The sequence below is a fragment of the Leopardus geoffroyi genome, chromosome C3 (assembly GCF_018350155.1).
Source record: "Leopardus geoffroyi isolate Oge1 chromosome C3, O.geoffroyi_Oge1_pat1.0, whole genome shotgun sequence".
NCBI classification, from domain to species: Eukaryota; Metazoa; Chordata; class Mammalia; order Carnivora; family Felidae; genus Leopardus; species Leopardus geoffroyi.
Genome location: NC_059338.1, coordinates 56,546,187 through 56,567,286, shown reverse-complemented (window position 1 = coordinate 56,567,286; position 21,100 = coordinate 56,546,187). Strand labels below are relative to the sequence as shown.

The 21,100-nt window shown below is 38.8% G+C and overlaps 1 protein-coding gene across 2 annotated transcripts; it reads left to right on the top strand.

Moving 5' to 3' along the window:
• The first annotated feature begins 83 nt into the window (after positions 1–83).
• On the top strand, positions 84–20,489 carry GORAB (golgin, RAB6 interacting). Of its 2 annotated transcripts, XM_045452960.1 has the most exons (5): positions 84–225; positions 5,767–6,124; positions 8,507–8,608; positions 10,754–10,894; positions 18,676–20,489. In XM_045452960.1, the coding sequence occupies exons 1-5, from the start codon at positions 165–167 to the stop codon at positions 19,130–19,132; spliced, it is 1,119 nt and encodes a 372-aa protein (XP_045308916.1). In that variant the 5' UTR covers positions 84–164; the 3' UTR covers positions 19,133–20,489. The 2 variants fall into 2 exon arrangements, with proteins under 2 accessions (XP_045308916.1, XP_045308918.1); XM_045452962.1 differs by lacking the exon at positions 84–225 and having other exon boundaries at positions 6,024–6,128.
• The last annotated feature ends 611 nt before the right edge of the window (positions 20,490–21,100 follow it).

Here is a 21,100-nt window from a genome sequence, read left to right as displayed (position 1 = left end):
GGAGCAGGACACCGCAGCGAGCGACGGGGGCCTTGTAGCCAGAGCTCGAAGCGCTGATTGGTCGGTCGCCGCGGCCGGGAAGAACCCGGATGTGACTGGGTAGTCGTGTTGGCAGTCGGGGCTCTGAGGTGTGGGCGTTCTGGGGGCGCTGGCAGCCGAGGCGGATGGCGCGGGGTTGGGCCGGCTTCTCTGAGGAGGAGCTGAGGCGACTGAAGCAAACTAAAGGTAACGGGACGTGCCTGCAGAGGTTTCATCCTTGGGTCTCTAGAGGGGAAGGGGCGGGGCTGCAGCTTTTGAGGGGGTAGGGGGCGGGAAAGAGGGTAATGTGTTGGTGTTTGGGGAAAGAGCTCTAACGGGAGGAGGGGATTGAGGGGTTCCAGAGGTGGGAGCCACAGCGGGAGGGGCGGGTCCAGGGGACTGGGATCTTTCAGGTAAGAAAGTTCAGGAATCCACTTCAGGAATTTGGCTTTTCCCGTGAAAGGGACGGGACTTGGGAGAGGAAGTGAGCCTACAGCCTCGGCGTCTCTTGTGGGAAGATTGCTGCCTTAAGTCCACGGCTGGAGGGTTGGGGTTGGGGTAAAAGAAGGGGGAGGGGCACACACCAGATTCGAATTGTGATGAATGTATGTATGTAAGTTGACAATGGTTGGGAACAAGGGAGTACAGGGATCTGAATAAACGCAAAACGACGATGGTTTTCTTAATACATCTGGAGTCTTGCATTCACTTCTGGTTGCCAGATGACTTTTGAAATTGTAACTCTTGAGAGTCAGAAAACCAAGACTTTTTGAAAGGTTAGATGTGAAATTATACCTATTGACTGTTGTAAGCTACAATGTGCCTCCCCCGCTGGCTTTGTAGGGTAGTTATTGGACGGACTTGTACTATTTTGTTTTCTTTTAATGAAGGAATTAAGTTTACTGTTATTTGGTGAGAAACCCTTGGTGATATAAACTATGAATGTAATGTCATGAAATTCTATACGGTGATCCTGGTATTGCACACTCCTTCTGTGAGTTTACATCCCTCTTAGTACCATAATTTATATACTTTGGAAGAAAATTCAGTAAGCCCTGGCATGCTTTTTGTTAGAGTTTGTGATCAAATTGGATGTTGTTCAGGTAAGTCTGCATCTTTAGCATAGATGTAAAAATAAGGCTAACAAGTGGAAAAGGAAGTAAAGTAGGAATAGAGGACCAATGTAGATTATACAGATGGAGGAAGTTTTGACTGGTACAGAGGACTTTAAAAACTATATCATAAAAGTTATACTGCGGTGTGTAATTAACTATCAAACTTAATCTCAAAGTTTTTTGCTCTATGTTTTGAACATCCATTCCCATATTCGTATGTACAGAGTACAAGTATTCCTGTTTCAGGTCTGACCCAAAGTTAGAGGTGTCAGCTTCTGTATTTTACATACTAAAGCTACATACATGCTACATACATAGTACATACTATGTAAGTACATCTACATACTAAGATGAACAAGGCATCATCCTTGTATTCAGAGAACTGATAGTCTACTGAGGAGACAAGCTATAATATAATGTGATAATAGATAGTTTACAAGAGCTTGTTAACAGAGCTAGCAGGAACTTGACTCTGCTGGGGGTTGGGCGGAACTTGGGAACATTTCACAGACATTATGTGTTAGTAGAGGTGAGTTTGCCAAGGGAAAGAAGACTTAATATAGACTAAATTGTAACAATAGATTCATTATGTGGAAGTACATTTCTAAATATCTTTACAATTTGGGAGAGAGAGGGGCTGGAAAGACCTTAGCTTCAAGGCCTATAATTTCATAGTGAGATGTTAAAGCATAGACACCAACCCCTAGTCTATGACCACCATGAGTAAGAGAACACATGTTAGCATCTTTGTACTCTCATAACCAGACACAGTGATTGGCATATAGATCTCCTAGCTCTGCCTCTAAATCTTTTTTGCCTTGGATTTCTCATGTGTGAAAGTAGAGGAGTTGGATTTTTCACTTTTAAGACTCCTTCCAGCTGTTCTCCAACCTTAAAAATAGAATTAATCCATGAAGGTAGAGTTGGTTGCCAGCAAAAATAAGGATGACCGTACTCTAGAGAAACCCCATGTGCACATTGGGAAAAATCAAGAATGTTCTTTGCATTCTTATTTATAATACTGAAAAGCTGGGAACAAACCAAGTGTTCATTAATAAAAGTGGATAAATAGGGGTGCCTGGGTGGCCCAGTTGGTTAAGTGTCCAACTTTGGCTCAGGTCATGATCTCACGGTTTGTGAGTTCAAGCCCCTGTGGGGCTCTGTGCTGACAGCTCGGAGCCTGGAGACTACTTGTGATTCTGTGTCTCCCTCTCTCTCTGCTCCTCCCCTGTTCATGCTCTCTCTTTCTCTCAAAAATAAATACACGTTAAAAAAAATTTTTTTTAAGTGGATAAATTGTGATACAGCCATTCAGTGGGCCAGTATAGAGCTAGTGGGAATAGATGAACTATACCCACATACATTAACATATATAAATTTCATAAATATAATGCGTGAAAAGAACAAGTTACAAAAATACATACAACCTGATATCATTTGTAGAAGGTCAAAATCATACAAAGCAGGTATATTCTTCTGGGACTATAGGAAATCAAAATACCCAGTACTAGAAAGGGGGAATATGATCAGGAAGGGGCAAATACGTAGGAAATTTTAAAAGTATTGGTAATAATGAAATCAAGTTGAGACAAGTTATGCTACAGTTAACAAATAGCCCTAAGATATCAATTATTTAAAATAATAAAGATTTATTTTTCTTTATAGCTTCATGTCTAACATAGACTGGCAGGTGACTCTTCCACATAGTCACTCGTCATTGTGTTTTCATGTTGTCATATGGGAGTGCACCATGGCATGAGGAGAAAAAAGTTGAGACTCGAGCATTGGCAATTAAATGTTTCCATCAGTCAATGATAGATGTCATTCATACTTACATTTCATTTAATAAAAGCAAGTAATATGATTTGGAGGGCAATAAATACAATTATCTTGAGTGTTCCAAAAGAGAGGATAACATGCCTATCTTTAAATAGCAGTTGTGTCTACTCTAGCCATGTTTTATTTTTTTAAATGTGACTGTTTTTTTTAATAATCCATACAGGTTGGATGTGTGTCTGTAGCAAATACATGTATTTGATGTGTGATTTATAATAAAAAATAAATTTATTTCATAATAAAAAAAATTGGAAACAGAAAAACAGTGCAACTACAATGCTGTCAATGTCTAAAGAAAATATTCATGAGTTCTTTATTTATTCTTGATACTATACTTTTCCAGGTATATTATGAATATGTTCTCCGATAAATATCTTCTCCCAGCTTGTAACTTGTCTTTTAACTTTTATCTTTTGATGAACAAAGTATTTAATTTTAATATGGTCAAATTTGTACACATTTTCTGTGTCTTCACTTAGTACCCTACCGTGAGGTAGTAGTACCCTTCCATAAGATGTTAGTCCTTATATTCAATTAAGCATTTTTAAGAATCATTTTTGTTATAAGCTATATAGATTCAAAACACTGTATAAAGCAATGTGTTTCTAATAAGAGTTTTAAAATGTTGATTTGACATTTGAATCCTTAATCCATTTGGAGAATGTTTTGTTTGTTTTTATATGGTGTGAAGTATGGATCTGATTTTACCTTTTCCATATAGCTGGGTTTTTTTTTTTCAAGTCGATTTATTGAATGATTCCACCTTTTGCTGTTGATAGGCCATGCTATCTTAGTCATATACCAGTGCTTCATACACGTATGAACCTGTTTCTGGGTTCTTTTGTTCTATTCCATTGGTCAGTTTGTCTATTATGCACCAATACCACACTATTTTAAAGCTTTATAATATTCCTATGGTCTCTATTCTGCTCCATTGGTCTATTTGTCTATTCTTTCACTAATGCCCACGGTCTTGATTACTGTAGTTTTATAGTAAGTCTTGAAGCCAAGTAATGCCAGTTCTCCAGTTTTGTTCTTTAATATTGTGTTAGCTATTCTGAGTCTTTGGCATCTCCATATAAACTTTAGGATCATTGTGTCAGTATTTGCAAAATAGGACAGGATTGAATCTTCTTTTCATGAATATAGAATATCTCTCCATTTATTTCTTTGATTTCATTATCAGAGTTTGTGGTTTTCTTCACAGATCTTGTACTTTCTTTTCTTAGATTCATTCCTAAGTATTACTTTTTTTTTTTTTTTTTAGTGCTAATGAAAATAGTATCATGTTTTTAATTTTAAACTCCACTTGTTCATTACTGGTACATAGGAAAACAGTTGACTTTTGTATATTAATCTTGAATTCTGCAACCTTGCTATAATGGCTTATTAGTTCCAGGAGTTTTTCTATTTATTGTTTCAGGCCTGATTTGTTTACTGTTTTGTTTATTATTTTATTGTAGCATTTTTAATCTCCTGTGCAGTTTCTGTGAAAAGCAAAAGAATAATTCAACTAGTGAGTGTAACCAGGAAGTAAGCTCAATGGCATTTTCTTATGGTGTACATAAAGATCAGTAGTCAAGAATAAGTTCCTGTCTCAAGATGGAGGAGGTTACTTTGTGTTCCTGGCTAAAGTCAACAATAATAACATTTTACTTGCGATGGCACATCTATGTTTTAAAATATTTTACCTGTCTCATTTAATCCTTACAGTAACTTCATGAGTTAAGTAGAGCAGGTAAATTTTCAACCCATTTGACAGTTGGAAAAACTGGGTTATGGAATAATTAATTGACTTGTCTACGATTATTGAGCTGAACAAAAGCTGTGCCAGAACTGTGACTCCAGAGCTTTTAATTCTCCTTTGGGAGATTTAAATAATAGGCTTGTGTTGCTTCATGGGTCAATATGCAGAATTTTAAAAGCCCTATTTGAGTTAATTAATAAGAACTTACCACAACTTCACTTCCCAGGCATTTTATAAACAATACCATTTACAGTTCTTATTAAATATAATATGAATGTGAGTCAAATTCTCCAGTACTCTGCCTTACAAGGTTAACACTGGTTGGACAAACCAAGAAGTATAATAGGGGTATTATTTATTTTATAGTGCTTTTGTAAAAAAAAATTCTCCCTGTTTTCTCTTCCTCTATTGGTTTGTTCAGGCTGCTGTTAAAATTACCTTGCATACATTGACTCATGGCTAGCTAACTTTGGGGAAGACAACCTTGCACTGCTCTGGAAGATGAAAGCTAACATTTGAGGGTTAACTAGCATTCTTAGAAATAACAGACTTCATTCAGTTATACTTTATGTATAATATCTACCTATGTATCAAACTGGCTTAAGATCTGTTATTTAAGAAGAGTGCAGCCCATTTGTAACCGCAACCACCATTTTATTTCAGGAGAGCAAATAGAATCATAAGTCAAATTTAAGACCTATTAGAGAATTCATTTGTCTACTTTGCTTGGTCAGATTAGTTAATTGCTTAGTTATCAATTCAAGTTGAAAAAGAAACCTTGCTTTTTATTCCGAGGCTTAACTCAACAGACAAATGGACTTCTTTTAAGCTCAATTTTGAGTTGGGATAGTTTGTGTTAAATATTAAGAGTATGATTATAGAAGAACTGTCAAAAATACTACAGGAAGATGGCTGTTTTTCCCTGGGTTTTTATGGTAGAGAAGGGGGAGAAACCCTGTGGAATTATTATTAATGTTAATGCTTTATTTTCTTAGAGAAATTCTAATTATTTGTTGCTCACACAAAGGAATTCTCCTCTTTTTCACATAGATCCATTTGAACCACAGCGGCGTCTCCCTGTGAAGAAAAGTCGACAACAACTTCAGCGAGAAAAAGCCCTTCAAGAGCAAAGCCAAAAACTTGGACTTCAAGATGGATCAAGCTCAGTACCTCCAGAGCAGCTGCTTTCTGCACCCAAACCAAGATTTAATACTCAAAAACCACACTCTTCTTCCCCTGTTCCTCCTAATCCTCTTACACTCACTTCTCCTGTTGGTGATGGAAAACCACAGGGGATTGAAGATCAACCAAGGGAACCGGGACTTGAGAATTCCCATGATAGTCACAAAAACACTGAGGTCCTACCTCCAAAGCCAGATTGCAAAATGGAAAAAAAGAAAGTGGAATTGTTAGTAAGTCTATATATCCCTGAGACTTTTTTCCATTTTACCTTTTTTTTTTTTCCCTCCACTGGGCTTTGAAGAAATACAGTTTTAACATTTTCTCTTTCATATTCTAACCTAGAAACATCATGAATAAACTATTGAAGAATAGCTACCACCTAAATATGTTGTAAGCCAGTCAGTGTTGGGCATTTTATATGTTTTATGCCATGTAGTCTTCATAGCAGCCTTATAATACACGTTCATTATTTTCACTTGACAGATGAGATTTCTTGGACTCAGAAAAGATGCTTTATTCCCAAAGCAAATACATAGCTTAATAAATGGCAGAGTTGAGGTTCACATACAAATCTTTCTGGATCCAAAGTGTCTGCCCTTGACCCTCACTAGAAGCAGTTCTTACATGCATAGTGCTCCCCCTCATCCCAGATCGAACCCCTTCTTCAGCTTCACTCCATCTCCACTGGCCTGGAAAAGGTTGTTTATGAAAAGATAGGAAGGGATGGTCAAAGAAGAGTGTGTAGGAAATTGAGAGGACTGATAAAACAATTCAGCTACATCATTAGATTTCTTTTTATTCTTTATTTAATGTGTTTATATTAGAAACCACCTCCAGAATTTAGTTTAGAAACAGTTTTGTGGAAATTGCTGTTCTATGTATGACTTATGAATTCTCAGAATTTTTATCCTATACCTTTTGTTTTGATATCCACTCGTATTTGTTTCCTCCTGATTTATCAGGTTGCCATTTGTTTCTGTTTTCCATTTTCTGAGTCTTTCTATTTCGATGTAACTTAGATTTCTCTGATCCAGGTTCTGTAGTATGAGTTTAAAGTGTTTCCTGGCCCACCAGGGGTTTACAACCAAGAAATCATTTTTACAGGAGATCTAAAGCCATGTAAATTATGAGAGCAACATTGAACAAGTGCATTTTTTAAAAAATTTTTTAATGTTTATTTATTTTTTGAGAGAGAGATAGTGTGAGCAGGGGAGAGGCGGAGAGAGAGGGAGACACAGAATCCGAAGCAGGCTCAGGCTCTGAGCTGTCAGCACAGAGCCCGACTTGGGGCTCGAAACCACAAGCTGTGAGATCATGACCTGAGCCTAAGTCAGACGCTTAACTGACTGAGCCACCCAGGCGCCCCAAACAAGTGCATGTATTTAAATGTCTTTAAGTGTAGTTTACCAGCAAAGGCCTGAGATAAGTAGGGGAGGGTAGGTTTAAATTGAGTTGGATAATTTAGATTGAACGTTGTTGGGAAAATAATTTTTTTTTTAGGTACTTGGGAAAATTTTCATAGACATGTAATCTCAGGAACTGTCATTGAAAAGGAGAAATTGGAGGTTGCAAGAAGGGGAAAGGAAAGCTGTATCCTAGAGAATGCTCAGAGATGACATCTCCCTTCTCTGAAAGGGGCAAGAGCTAAGCCAGAGAGTAGTAGAGAATTAGGGAAATGAAGAAGGATGTGGAAACTGAGAATTCCTACCTACCGAGTTCCCCCATGCAGTAGATTATCACCCAGGCCTCTGGAGGAGAGGTGCCCTTACCAAAACAATGGTTAGAGAAAACCCACATGTCAGGATTGCAGCCCATTTGGGGGAGGGTGCTGGCTGGGCTGGACTACTGCAGTTGTCAAAATGAGAGAGGACCAGTGCCTGTACCAAGATGGAGACTCTAGGAAGGGAAAGAAAATGATAAATTTGGAAGTGGTTAGTAGGTCTGGGAATAGAGATTTTTGACACAGTGGCCATAAGAAATGACAATAATAGGAATAAATAGCTTTGTCGTTACTTTGAGTTGACATCAAGTTCTTAAATTTCTGGGAAGTTTTAATATACTTCTTTCAGAATTGGACAGATTGGAGTCCAGTATTCAAGTCTTAGCTCATAGTGTTTCACTCCGTTTAAAAATGTCTCAGAATGGAAAGAAGTGAACAAATTGAAAAAAAAAAATGAAATAAACATTGGTTATTGTCTTAAGGGTGTTAAATGGTAGAGACTTTCATTATAGAAAACTCCAAAAGATATGACATTAGCTACATGCCAATTAATTTTCTCCGTTTTGCATATAATACATAATTAACTTACACAACTTTCTTTGTACTCCTAATAAATGCCACAGTACTCTGGCTTCCAGTTTGTGGCTTCCTAGATTATATACGTATAATGGATTTCAAAGGGCCAATTTATGTAAGACTTCTTGACTTCAAATGATAATCTTTGTTCCTATTAGAACAAAATAATGGGCTGCAGATGGGTTCCTTTTAAGAGGGCTTTTGAAGGAAAATATACATAATGTGGTTGATTAAATTTTATACATAGAGGCCTGAGACTGGTAAGGTGTGGCATGGGGTTTCAGAAACTCATTTTTATACTCTGCTCCCTAGGCAAGAAAAATCTCGTTGGGAAGTCCTCCAAGAAGAACAACGGCTTATGGAAGAGAAAAATAAACGTAAGAAAGCTCTTTTGGCTAAAGCTATTGCCGAAAGGTGAGGCATCTGAACTAGGAGAGGTTGTTTGTAACCTGCAGTCAGTTCTGTCATGTTTTATGTTTATTTTCCCTTGTCTGTTCTGATAAGTTGATATTTTCTCTACAACATTCTTTTAAAAAAATTTTTTAAAGTGGGTTCTACGCCCAGTGTGGTACTTGAGCTCACAACCCGGAGGTCGGGAGTCACCTGCTCTACCGACTGAGCCAGCCAGGTGCCCCTCTACAGCATTACTTTTAAGGCTCACTAAAACAATTCTCCTTTATAAATGATACAGAAATTCTAGTGTTAATTCATTAAGGAGGACTTTGTAAGCATAGATTATACCAAATTTATTTGGTATAAATAAATTACATTCTAAGCAGTGAATAGCCATCAGTGTAAGTGCATTAGCAACAAATGCAGGTTTTAATTTTGACGTGGGGAGGCCTTAATCCTGTGACATGTAGAAGAATAAGACTATTCCACATAAATGACTTCCACTCCAGAAGTTTTAATTGTGTTTTCTGTGGACATTTTTCTTAAAGAATTTACCCTGCCCCCACTGATACACGGTATAATTTAACCTTTCATCGATGACTCGGGGTCACCATTGTGAGTACTCTGCCATACTGTGTGCGATTCGATTTTTCTGTCCCTCCTGGTGTCAGTTTGTCAGCAGTTCCTTTTCCTTCACTGCATCATGATGGCCTCCAGCAGCAATGTTCCCGTTTGAGCCACTTTCCACCCCTCACCCACTCTTTCTGCCCTTTTAGTTTGTGCTTTCCAGTGTGCTATCGCCTTAGGAACCCACCCAAACTTAGTCAGTGAAGCAATGATTGAGAATAGTGAGAATTAAATGCAAACAAGTTTTCTTGGCATTTTCTTCTTAGATCTCCAGAAAAGCCTGGCAAAACTATTATGTATTGAAACTGCCGTGTGTATCGGGGGAGGGGAAGGGACAAGGATAGAGAGAAAGGCAGGTAGGTAGAAGAGTAATGGAGAATTTCATCTGTCAAAAGGATATATGTATTTGAAAATGATTTCTCCCCCCTCCAGCTGGTCCCACTTGATTTGCATGAAACAGGAAATGTGCAACTTACTGAACTTAGGTTTCAAGAAAACATGATTATTCAAAGTGAAAAGTGATTTTTGAAAATCACTTCAGTAGTCTTCAGTTTAGAAGTGGTTGGAGAGGCTGTTCACTAGGGATTTTACAAAAGGATTTATAGGCTCAGCACTTGTTCTTGATGTGCTTTTGGTTTAAGACGAAATAGTGATATAGGCTGAAATGTGAGAAAACACAACATGGTTAGATTAGTGATAAATGCACCAGTGAAGTCCTTGAAGTAAAAGAATCATACTGTTAATTCTGTGGGCAGAAAACAAGGGGAAATGCATAATGGGGTAAAAATCAGGAGAATATAAGTTGCAAGAAAGTGGTTTTCTGTGGGAGTTTTATTCTCCTGTGAGAATGGGTGTGAAATTCTGAAGTGAGTGAAATCAGATTAAAGGCTTTTGTATCTGTGTATTCTGTTCTTCAGTGTGTACTGTGTTTGGGGTGCTGAGAGGACTGAGCTTAGATGTGCTTTTAAGCTGTAGTCTTGCCTAAAACACAGGAATCAAAGCAATAAAAGTTTGGGGGAATGAGTCCTAAGAAGGTTCAGACCAAATAGACATGAAAAAATGGTGTTTAACGTAAGGGTCCATTCTTTCTGTCCACTAAGTGTCGGACAAATGAAAGTGGCCTGAGCAAGAATTTAAGGCTAGAAATTTGGAAAGTTTTTTTAGATGTTCTGTGTAAAGAGAATATAGATAACGTTCTTTTAGTGCTTATTCTCATCCTCGTGGAATGAATATAGACCTATAAGTGAACTACTGGTATTTTGAAAAATCTTACTCTTTCCTTTGTGTATGAAAATGTTATATACTAATAGAAAGCTTAGAATGAGGGAAAATAGCACAAATGCAGTCTTAGAGATATACCAAAATTTTACCAGTGTTTATTATATTTCGATTTGTGTTTTTTTTCTGATTTTTAAAAATTATACATTATAATCCTATCGTATATATAGTATCATATATATAGTTGGTTGCTTTTTTCACTTCTCTTGCGTATGGATACGTGATTTTAAAATGTTTTTATTTTTCTATTCATTTTTCTAGATCTAAAAGAACTCAAGCAGAGACCCTGAAACTAAAGCGGATCCAAAAGGAGTTACAGGCTTTAGATGACATGGTGTCAGCTGACATTGGGATCCTCAGGAACCGGATTGATCAAGCCAGCCTTGAGTATTCATACGCTCGGTGAGTTGAGAGAACTCTGAATCAGGAGTGAAATTTCAGAAGTATTTACTCCTGGCTGGGCCAAGGGCTTTCATGTGTGTTATCACTTAAGCCTCCTAACGGTCCCATCAGGCCATCAGGTGCTCTGTTTATTCCTGTTTTGTACTAAATCCAGTGCCTCCTCTTATTGAAGTCTTCCTTCACTCTGGCCTACTCTTTTTTTTTTTTTTTTTTTAATTTTTTTTTTTTTCAACGTTTATTTATTTTTGGGACAGAGAGAGACAGAGCATGAACGGGGGAGGGGCAGAGAGAGAGGGAGACACAGAATCGGAAACAGGCTCCAGGCTCTGAGCCATCAGCCCAGAGCCCGACGCGGGGCTCGAACTCACGGACCGCGAGATCGTGACCTGGCTGAAGTCGGACGCTTAACCGACTGCGCCACCCAGGCGCCCCATCACTCTGGCCTACTCTTGTTCTTACTCCTGTTAGCGCATTTCTTGCATTATTTATTTACGTTTTAGTCTTTTTTGCTAAACCATCAATCATCTGTATAATGCTTGGGACTCTAAGAGTCTTAATGACTTGCCCCCAAATTCTGCTATTTTAACACCAAGTCTGTACTTTCTGTTAAGAAATTTTGATGATCTGAGATGGTCCTTAGAGATGAGCCTAGTTCTCATGTCAATTTTCACCAAAGAAAGAAGATCCAGCTTTTTTTTTTAAAAAGGCTACAAGTATTTTAAAGAAAATACCACTCTGTCTTGAAAGCTTGAAGTTTTTCCTTTTTTTTTTTCTTTTCGATTGTATTCTGCCTATAATAGTTTGCTATCATGTGTTTCCTTGGTTTCAATCATTGGCATTTTAGAGAAAAAAAATCATCATGGAGTATTTTTAAAATGCATGAACACATGTAAAGAATTACATGAACCTTGCAAGCAGATAAAAGGGCAAAAAATTAAGTCCAATTTCAGGGTTTTCAGTCCTTCCCGCGTTGCTTTAATCATCCCGGTTTGTCTTTTCTCACAAGGGAATGCTGTGTTAATGACTCAGTTTTGCATCTTTCTCTGTAACACTAGAAATCCATCCGAATGCCTCATTAGTCCAGGGTAAACCACAGCAGCAGAATGTTTATAGAACAGTTTAATAAAGCGGAAATGCTTGATTGTGTTTTCAATTCACCGTTTATTAAGAAAGAGGTTTGTGGTGTCCTTGTGATTTTTGTAATTGTTGTTTGACCACATGCTATTAGACTTAATGGGCTGCCTTTATTAATTAACTGCTTAAATTAATGCCATCAGTAGCTGATAACTGGAGGTTCCTATTTCTATTAATAAGGACATTAAGGAGGTAACCAAGATTTTATTAAGATTAAACTCAGCCTAGTTTTTAGCATATGTTATTCTCTGTAACTTAAGTTTACCAGAGGAACATTCCTAGGCCTTTGTAGACCTTAATATGAATAATTCAGATTATTCTAGATACCTCAACTGAAAATCATTTGAATATGTTTTAATTCTGTCCTGGAGGAGACTGGAAAAGGATACATTTGTATATTGAACATTATATAAGAAATGTCAGGGGCGCCTGGGTGGCGCAGTCGGTTAAGCATCCGACTTCAGCCAGGTCACGATCTCACGGTCTGTGAGTTCGAGCCCCGCGTCGGGCTCTGGGCTGATGGCTCAGAGCCTGGAGCCTGCTTCTGATTCTGTGTCTCCCTCTCTCTCTGCCCCTCCCCCGTTCATGCTCTGTCTCTCTCTGTCCCCCAAAAAATAAATAAACGTTGAAAAAAAAAAAATTAAAAAAAAAAAAAAAGAAATGTCATAGTTTTATTCTTCAGAGAACCACAAAGAAAGTGATTTACTGGTTAAAAAAGAAAACATCCAATCATATAAAATGTGCTTAATGAAACTTTAGTTTCTGTAGGAAAAAAATTTGACATAAATTTTTATATTTCTTAAACAAAAATGGCAATTTCTCATGGTACTGATATTGGCATAGTTGTATGTGAATATCCATATTTGATGTGTGAGGCTATTTTTAAAATCCTAAACTCTTGAGGTAAGTCACAGAGAAGCCATAGTCAGTTGTGACTGGGACCGGCATCGTACCTTGTTCGTGCATAAGATTAAGATGTTTTCTAAATTTACATCTGCGGTTATTGAGAGATTAGAGATTGGTGATAACAGTATTGTGATTTAGATTTCTACTGGTAGCCAGTCCCCACGACAGTCCATCTCTGTGGGAGATTTCCTTGACTTCTTTTTTTTTTTAATAAAAATGATACTGTAGTTTTATAGTACCTGGTACAGTGCTGTGTCCACAGAAGGTTCTTGGATACAGAATAGGCCAGAATTTGCTTTAAAATCGGCTTCCGTAGAACAGCATTAGGGTAGACCCCTCCAAGGAGACCAGAGCTTCTGGGAGCCAAACTGAGAGTTATTGCCACTATTCATATCTGTGACTTCAAGGATGCTGTATGCTGCATAGGCCAGCTTGTAAAACAAGAGTGGATGTGTGTAGAGCATCTCTTTGACCCCTAGTGTACCAGGAAGAACTAGGAGCACTGTTTGCCATCTGTGTTTAATAGACACTCCTGTTAACATAGACACATACACGCTCATACACATATGCACGCATGTACATAAATGTGTGCAGTCATTTTATGTCTAATTTACAAAAGTAAAAATAATGATTGTGGAAAACAACTTTATTAAAAAGTTTAATAAGAATATAAGCATAGCAGTCCTCTTTTTTTCAAGTAATGTTTGGCCCCCAACATTCAAAGTTGAAAGAACAGTTACATCCTTTCACAACATAAGATGCTACAGGTACTTGTAAAATACTGTGTGATCAGGTTTGTTCTGTTGAAATTATTAACTCTATGAGAGTAACCTTGCCTTTTTGTCCTTAGATACATATTTTTCATTCATTGGTTCTGAGTTTGAGAAAATTCACGTAGGATGTGTTTTCTGAAGTCTCATACTCTTGAGATTTCACGCACATGATCAGTTTCACTATCTAGAACCTAGGTTGTCTGTTTCTGCCTTGTATTGTTTCCTAGGGTTGACAGAACAAGTTACTACAAACTGTGTGGCTTAAAACAACAGAAATGCATTCTCTTACATTTCTGGAAGCTGGAGGTTTGAAATCCAGGGTGTTGGCAGCGTCAGTCTTCCTTCAGAGACTTGAGGGAAGAATCCATTCCTTGCCTCTTCCAGCCTCTGGTGGCTGTAGGCACTCCTTGGCTTGTGGCTGCACCACTACCTTCTGTGCCTCCGTAGTCACATTGCTTCCTCCTCTTCTCTCAAAACTTCCTCTGCCTCTTTTTGTTTTAATATTTATTCATTTTTGAGAGAGAGAGAGAGAGGGACAGAGCGTGAGCGGGGGAGGGGTAGAGGGGGGAAGACACCGAATCTGAAGCAGGCTCCAGGCTCTGAGCTGTCAGCACAGAGCCCAATGCAGGATTCGAACCCACAGACTATGAGATCATGACTGGAGCTGAAGTTGGATGCTTAACCGACTGAGCCACCCAGGTGCCCCCCTCTGCCTCTTTCTTAAAAGGACACATGTGGGGCGCCTGGGTGGCGCAGTCGGTTAAGCATCCGACTTCAGCCAGGTCACGATCTCGCGGTCCGTGAGTTCGAGCCCCGCATCGGGCTCTGGGCTGATGGCTCAGAGCCTGGAGCCTGCTTCAGATTCTGTGTCTCCCTCTCTCTCTGCCCCTCCCCTGTTCATTCTCTGTCTCTCTCTGTCCCCAAAAAAATAAACGTTGAAAAAAAAAAATTAAAAAAAAAAAAAGGACACATGTGACTGTATTTAGGGTCCCACTGGATAATTCAGAATAAACTCTTTTCAAAATCTTTAACTTAATCACACCTTTTGCCCTGTAAGATAATATTCACAGGTTCTGGGGATTAGGAGGTGAATATCTCTGGGTGGTCATTTTTTAGCCTACCACCACATTCGTCTTTTGATTTGTCTAATAGCTGCAAAATATCTTCATCTGTCAACTTTATTTTGCCACTGTGGCTAGAAAAACTAATTCTGAACTGTGTTCAATGAAAGCTGAGAACAGATTACAAGTATCGTGTTTCTAGTCCTTTTTTATACCTTTTTAAAAGGTGACATAGGGACCACCAAGGTGGCTCAGCTAAGCATCTGACTTAGGCTCAGGTCATGATCTCACAGTTCTTGCATGGTTCGAGCCCTGCGTCTGGCTTTGTGCTGACAGCTTGGAGCCTGGAACCTGCTTCGGATTCTGCCTGTGTCTCTGTCCTCTCTCTCTCAAAAACAAACATTAAAAAAAAAGTTAAAGATGATGTAATACTTTGGATAACACAGTAAGGCAGCTAAACAGTGATTTATTTTACTGTAAACAGTGATGATTTATTTCACTGTGGCATCATCTTTTAGGTTATTCCATCATTCTCTGTTTTCTTATTAATCTTTTTTCTGTAGAAATGAGAATAATTGATGAATAATGAAGAAATAATGCCAGGGTGATAAAATGGCAAAATGCTTCAAGATACAGGAAAAATGCTATCTCAACAATCCCGTAATGTATCTCAGATTTATAAGAGGGTACAATGGGCACATACAGTAATTGCAAAATGTAGTTTTAGTCTATCCTTTAAAATACTAGTAGTTTTTCTGTTTGTTCTCTGGAAGACTTCTAAGAAAGGATAAAAACCTTTATGTGTTGATACTTACAAAGAGGTAGAACTCAGAAAAGGAACCGAAAACTAAAAGTAGATTGGTGGAACCTAAGGGAATGCCGAGGGTTAATCATTGAATTTTTAAAAAATTTCAGGATCCCCAAACCAAGAGACAGTTTCTAGAATTCTTTAAATAACATTCATTAAATCACTCAGTGTCCGTTTAAAATAACAAAGTAATTCTGTGAATACATTTCCAGTTCAATTTGTCTTCCTGTGTTATGTATAATGCTCTTATTATTCTGTCCCAAAACATGTCATCATATTCTGATTTGGTATTATCCACCTGACCCTCAGGCTCATAGAGCAGTTTGTGAAATTAATCAATATTTTAAACATAAATCACTCTGTACAAGAATATATATGCATGTTTCTGGCCAGAAGAACTTTAAATAAATAAACAAAATGCAAAATCTTTAGTGATTTATCCAGGGTGAAAGATCAATGGAAACCTAGGGACCTATTTGCGAATTTTAATTTCAATTCAGCATTCATGAGCCCGGTCAGTAAATCTTTACTAACTGACTTTGGCTGGCTGAGGGAGACCACAGGCCACAGAAAGGAGGTTTGAGTCGGGGTAGGGGACAAGGTATTCATATACCTGTAGAGAATGTTGTCAGAGCTCTTAAGCTTGATGGAAGAACATTCTTAAATAGGATATGTTATAAAGTATGGAAAGCAGGGATTCACATGTCCAGCAGAGCTCCTTTAGAATAATTCTTTTAACATAGAGGGTAATTGAAAAACAGCTAGTTTTGTCATTCTTATATTTACTAGATGATAGTAAAAAAAATGAAATATGATAAATGACCATGATGTAAATAAGAGTTTTCAAGTATAAACACGAGGTCCCTGAACTTTGCCTAATTTTAATTTTAGATACAGTACCTGTTTATAATGATACACGAACAATGCATTTCAATTCTGGTGCTCTGAAGACGTTGTGTTTCTTGAGTGCCTACCAGGCACTGGCCCTTGTTTATACTGTTTAATCCTTAATACTCCTATGAAGTGTCCTATACTGTACTCCTATTAGTATCACCATTGTACAAATAAGCCAAAATTCAGTTGAATATACTGTCAAGGGTCACCATACTGGAATTTTCAGACATTGCGCACATATTCTGCAGCCTCTTCCTTCGGAACCTATCTGTGTTTTGTATTCCGGAAGCTGACCCTGGGACATACCTGATTAGAACAAAGATGGGCTGCCAACTCCAGAACATTTAATCCATACACTAAATAGGGTTTCGTGGCATGGCTGGACACTAAGAGCTCTGTTTACTGATAACTAGCCAAGGTAAGCCAAGCCAAGTCCTCCCCCTGGAAGTGGAGCTCTGAGAAATTGGAGTGAATTTGATGTGGAGCCACAGCTGGTGGCCATATTGGGCTGTGTGATTGGAAAGCCAAAATGAGAGAATTAAAGAGAATAGCTTTTGATTCTGATGACATGCCTGGGAGATTGCCTCGTGTATCCTACAATAAAACCCACTTTTCACCTGAGCTAGCTTGACTGGGTGTCTGTCCTTTACATCCAAAAAAGGCCTTGACCAGAACAGGTACATACATAGTAAATGGCAAAGGCAGGTTTTGAACCCTGGGTTTTCTCAAATCAAAGCCTTTCAGTTTTTTCATCACATTTCAAGACAGAATCTTGCATCAGGAGCTATACCTGTTTTTGTGTTGCTGTAACTGTAGTACCAGAAGTTACTTCTCTCTTTGAGTTGATCTGGGCAATCATAACAGCAAGGCAGCAAGGCTTTCACAACTGTTAGTGGCTTTTATAATTCATTGATAAATGTGGGCCAATCTCTTTTCCTGATGAAACAAAACAAACAATTTGTGTGGAAAAGGCCAAAGACCATGAACCAATGTATGATAATTTTTCTTTTTGTGTCAAGCTAATACAAAATAAGAGAGATTACCGAGAGAGAGGGGAGGGCCAGAGAGAGAGGGAGGGAGAGAGAACCCCAAACAGGTTCCACACTGTCAGCGCAGAGCCCAACGTGGAGCTCAAACTCACAAACCCTGACACTGTGACCTGAGCTGAAATCAAGAGTCGGCCACTAACTGACTGAGCCACCCACACGCCCCAGAATTACCTTACTTCTAAGACAGGCATTGCGTATCTGCAGAGTTTTTATGTAAATAGATAAAATATCCTAATCAAAGTCTAACAGTCTGTTGTTGCAAAGTGGAGAGAGAACAGCTTAACGCAGGGATTCTCAACTGGGGGCAGTTTTGCCCCTTGGGAGATATTTGGTAACATCTGGAGACATTCTTGGCTATTACAAGTAGTGCTACCAGCAGCTTGTGGGAGAAAGCCAGGATGCTGCTCTGCATCCTACAATGTACAGGACAGCTCCCCCACGACAGAGAGTGATATGGTCCAAGGGGTCAGTGCCAGGACTGAGAAACCTTTCCTAAACCCGGCCTGAAGTTTTTCTGTTCTTACTCGATGCTTGCTTCTTGCCTCACCTAGTATCATTTACATTCGCCTTGGACCCACTGTCCATATCCTTCTTCACCAAAATATTTCTTCCTTTTCTAACCCATTAATCAAGAGGTACAGATTGTCTGCTTTTCACTTCTCTTACTGCTTTACCTCTCCTACATTTTAGCCAGCTGTGTGCTGGAGCCAGGCTGCACCGGTTCACCAGGGCCAACATCATGTATCTCTTCCCAGTTCTGCGTTCAGCTGCGCCACATGGGCAGCCTGAAATTGGCCCTGGTGGTGGTAGTGTTTGTGCGACAGAAATCGACAAACACTGTCCCATCAGGGCTCTCACTGGAGCCCCACTGGAGTTAGTTTGCACTGAGTTAACCTTCAAGCACAGCTTCGGAAAGAGGACGTGAGTGCAGAAGAACGTGCTTACGTTGGGAGGGTCCAAGTGTGGATGTTGTGGAAGTTTCAGCAGCGACAGCCTGGCTTGTCTAACATGTAGGACAAGTGTTCACAAAGTATCACTATCCATATCTTCATTACGTCTTTCCAATTCTGGAGCTTAATTATTGTTTCTAGAACCTCCTTTGAATATCTTCTTTAGTGGAAAACCAATGGACCAATCTGTGTACCTGTCCCCACAGGAAGCGCTTTGACAGGGCGGAAGCAGAGTACGTGACGGCAAAGCTGGAGCTACAGCGCAAGACTGAGATCAAAGAGCAACTCACTGAACACCTCTGTACCATCATACAGCAAAATGAGCTCCGCAAGGCCAAGAAGTTGGAGGAGTTGATGCAACAACTGGATGTGCAAGCTGATGAGGAGACCCTGGAGCTTGAGGTGGAGGTGGAGAGATTGCTTCGCGAACAAGAAGCCGAAGCAGGGAGACAGATGGTTCATCTGGAGAGGCCACCTCAGCCTTCTGGGGAGAATGTGACTTTAGGATTTGCCAAAGAGAACAGAAATCATCGAGACCCAGCCGCTTCTCAAAAGGTAGATGAACGGTGTGAAAATTCCAGTAGCAATCCCCTTCTGAATGCAGACCAAAGTCAAGAAGTTAAAATTACTGTAAAGGACATTTCAGCCGCTGTGACCACATGAAGTGCCAGAGTTTGTACCTTGCGGCTGGTAAACGTCTGTTGTGGATTATGCCGTGAACTCTGATAAAACGGTGTTAACTTTGAATCCGTGGTTAGTTTCAGTAGGACATGTTTGACATTCTGAACCCTCGCATTATGATTATTTGATATATAGGCACACGTTCACCTTGATCCAGGGCCAGGTCCTCCTGGTGCACTCTTAATACCAGGTGGAAACAAACCACCTAAACAGACGGAAGAGGCGCTACAACGATTGAGAGTGTGTTGCACCAGGTAAATCTAGAAGAGTAAGATGGAAGGTGATACTCGACACCTAATCAGACTCCTGTGACTTTTCCTAGGAGAGGTGTTGACGATGAGATACCTGTTTTATGTAGTCCATAAAGACATAAAAATTAGCATGTGAGAGAGACAGAAGGGGAAAAAACTAACAAGAGTAGCATATTGGATTGTCTATTGGATCGTAGTCGAGCTGCAAAACCCAACTTGGAAGCTGCAATTTAACAAAAGGAACCAGACAGCTTCAGTAACATTTTCGTCTTCAGTTCGCCTGTTAAATGGCTTTAACTTACAACCTGAGTTTTGACTAGTTGCTACACACACACACACACACACACACACACACACACACACACACACAAATATACCATTAGCATGCGTAATTTTACTGTTAATGTATTGTCTTTTCTTTAATCAGCACATTGATTAAATTTAGACAATGAAAACATTTCTGTAGTGAGGCTAAAATAATACAGAAAATCTATTACTACTTTTGATTATCAAAAAAAAATTGATATATTTTCTTTCTAAAGTTGTCTGTAAATATGTGTTCTATACGTTGGATATTAATTATCCTGTCATAAAGCATTTAAATTGTCCAAATGGTGATTTTAATAGCCCGTTAATTACTCTCACTTCACTAATACTTGACCCCCACATTGTGCTATATGTGAATATATAAATAAATACTGTTGTTTTGTCACAAAATCTGTGAATTTCACAGTAAATTATGATCTATTTATCAGAAATTCCAAAAGTGCAAATACTAAAGTCTTGAAAAAAACGTATTATAAAAAAGAATAAAGACAAATGTAATATTGTATTTATAATACTGTCGAAAAAGTTGGGGACATCCTATTTTTAAATGAATTTGAGGTTATTCATGTGGATGAGCTGTGTATTTTTATGTTCTGTAATTTGGGTTAAAATTATAGCCTTCCAGTGCTGACTTCTCTGAACAGAAGCATTTACATAGATAGTTGTGTTTTTATTTATGAATGACATTCATAAAAACTAAAAGCATCATTGTCCAATACTCTTATTTTTCTAAGGAATAAACAAGTCTGATACACCCATAACATGGTCTTCTGTTTACTCTTAAAAATGTTCAAGGCTGCCTGGGTGGCTCAGTCAGTTAAGCGTCTGGCTTTAGCTCAAGTCATGATCTCGCAGTCCATGAGTTCAAGACCCACATCTGGCTCTGTGCTGACAGCTCGGAGCCCGGAGCCCGCTTCAGATTCTGTGTCTCCCTGTCTCTCTGCCCCTACCCCACTCATGCTCTATCTCTCAAAAATGAATAAACGTTAAAAAAAATGTTTTTTAATGTTTCCAACAATTTAATATGTATACTGAAGTGTTACATGGCGGTCATGTATTCCGTATCTCCATGTGGTAGATACAGCCATCTACTTTTATATAAGCCTCTGTTAAGGACAGTTCATCATTAATGAGGTTCTGTAACATTCGCTTCATACAGGTAGCCGCAATCTAATTCTCTGTCGAAGTATTTATAAGGTATACAGAAAAAGGAGAACCATGAAATAAATGAATTCGAAGGGACCTCACAGGTCATCTGATCTAATTCTCTCGCTTTACGGAAGAGGAATTTGAGAGCCTGAGATTTCACTTACGGCATGTTGGCCAACTGGCTTCTCTTAACTCAAGTGCTAGTAACGTTGCCATTCTAAAA

What these genes read in the sequence shown, in the direction of transcription:
- GORAB (XM_045452960.1), top strand. Translation starts at nt 165, where the DNA reads ATGGCGCGGGGTTGGGCCGGCTTCTCTGAGGAGGAGCTGAGGCGACTG. An exon ending in GAAAAAAAGAAAGTGGAATT is followed by an intron (nt 6,125 to 8,506) that starts GTTAGTAAGTCT and finishes TCTGCTCCCTAG; the next exon opens with GCAAGAAAAATCTCGTTGGG. An exon ending in GCTAAAGCTATTGCCGAAAG is followed by an intron (nt 8,609 to 10,753) that starts GTGAGGCATCTG and finishes TCATTTTTCTAG; the next exon opens with ATCTAAAAGAACTCAAGCAG.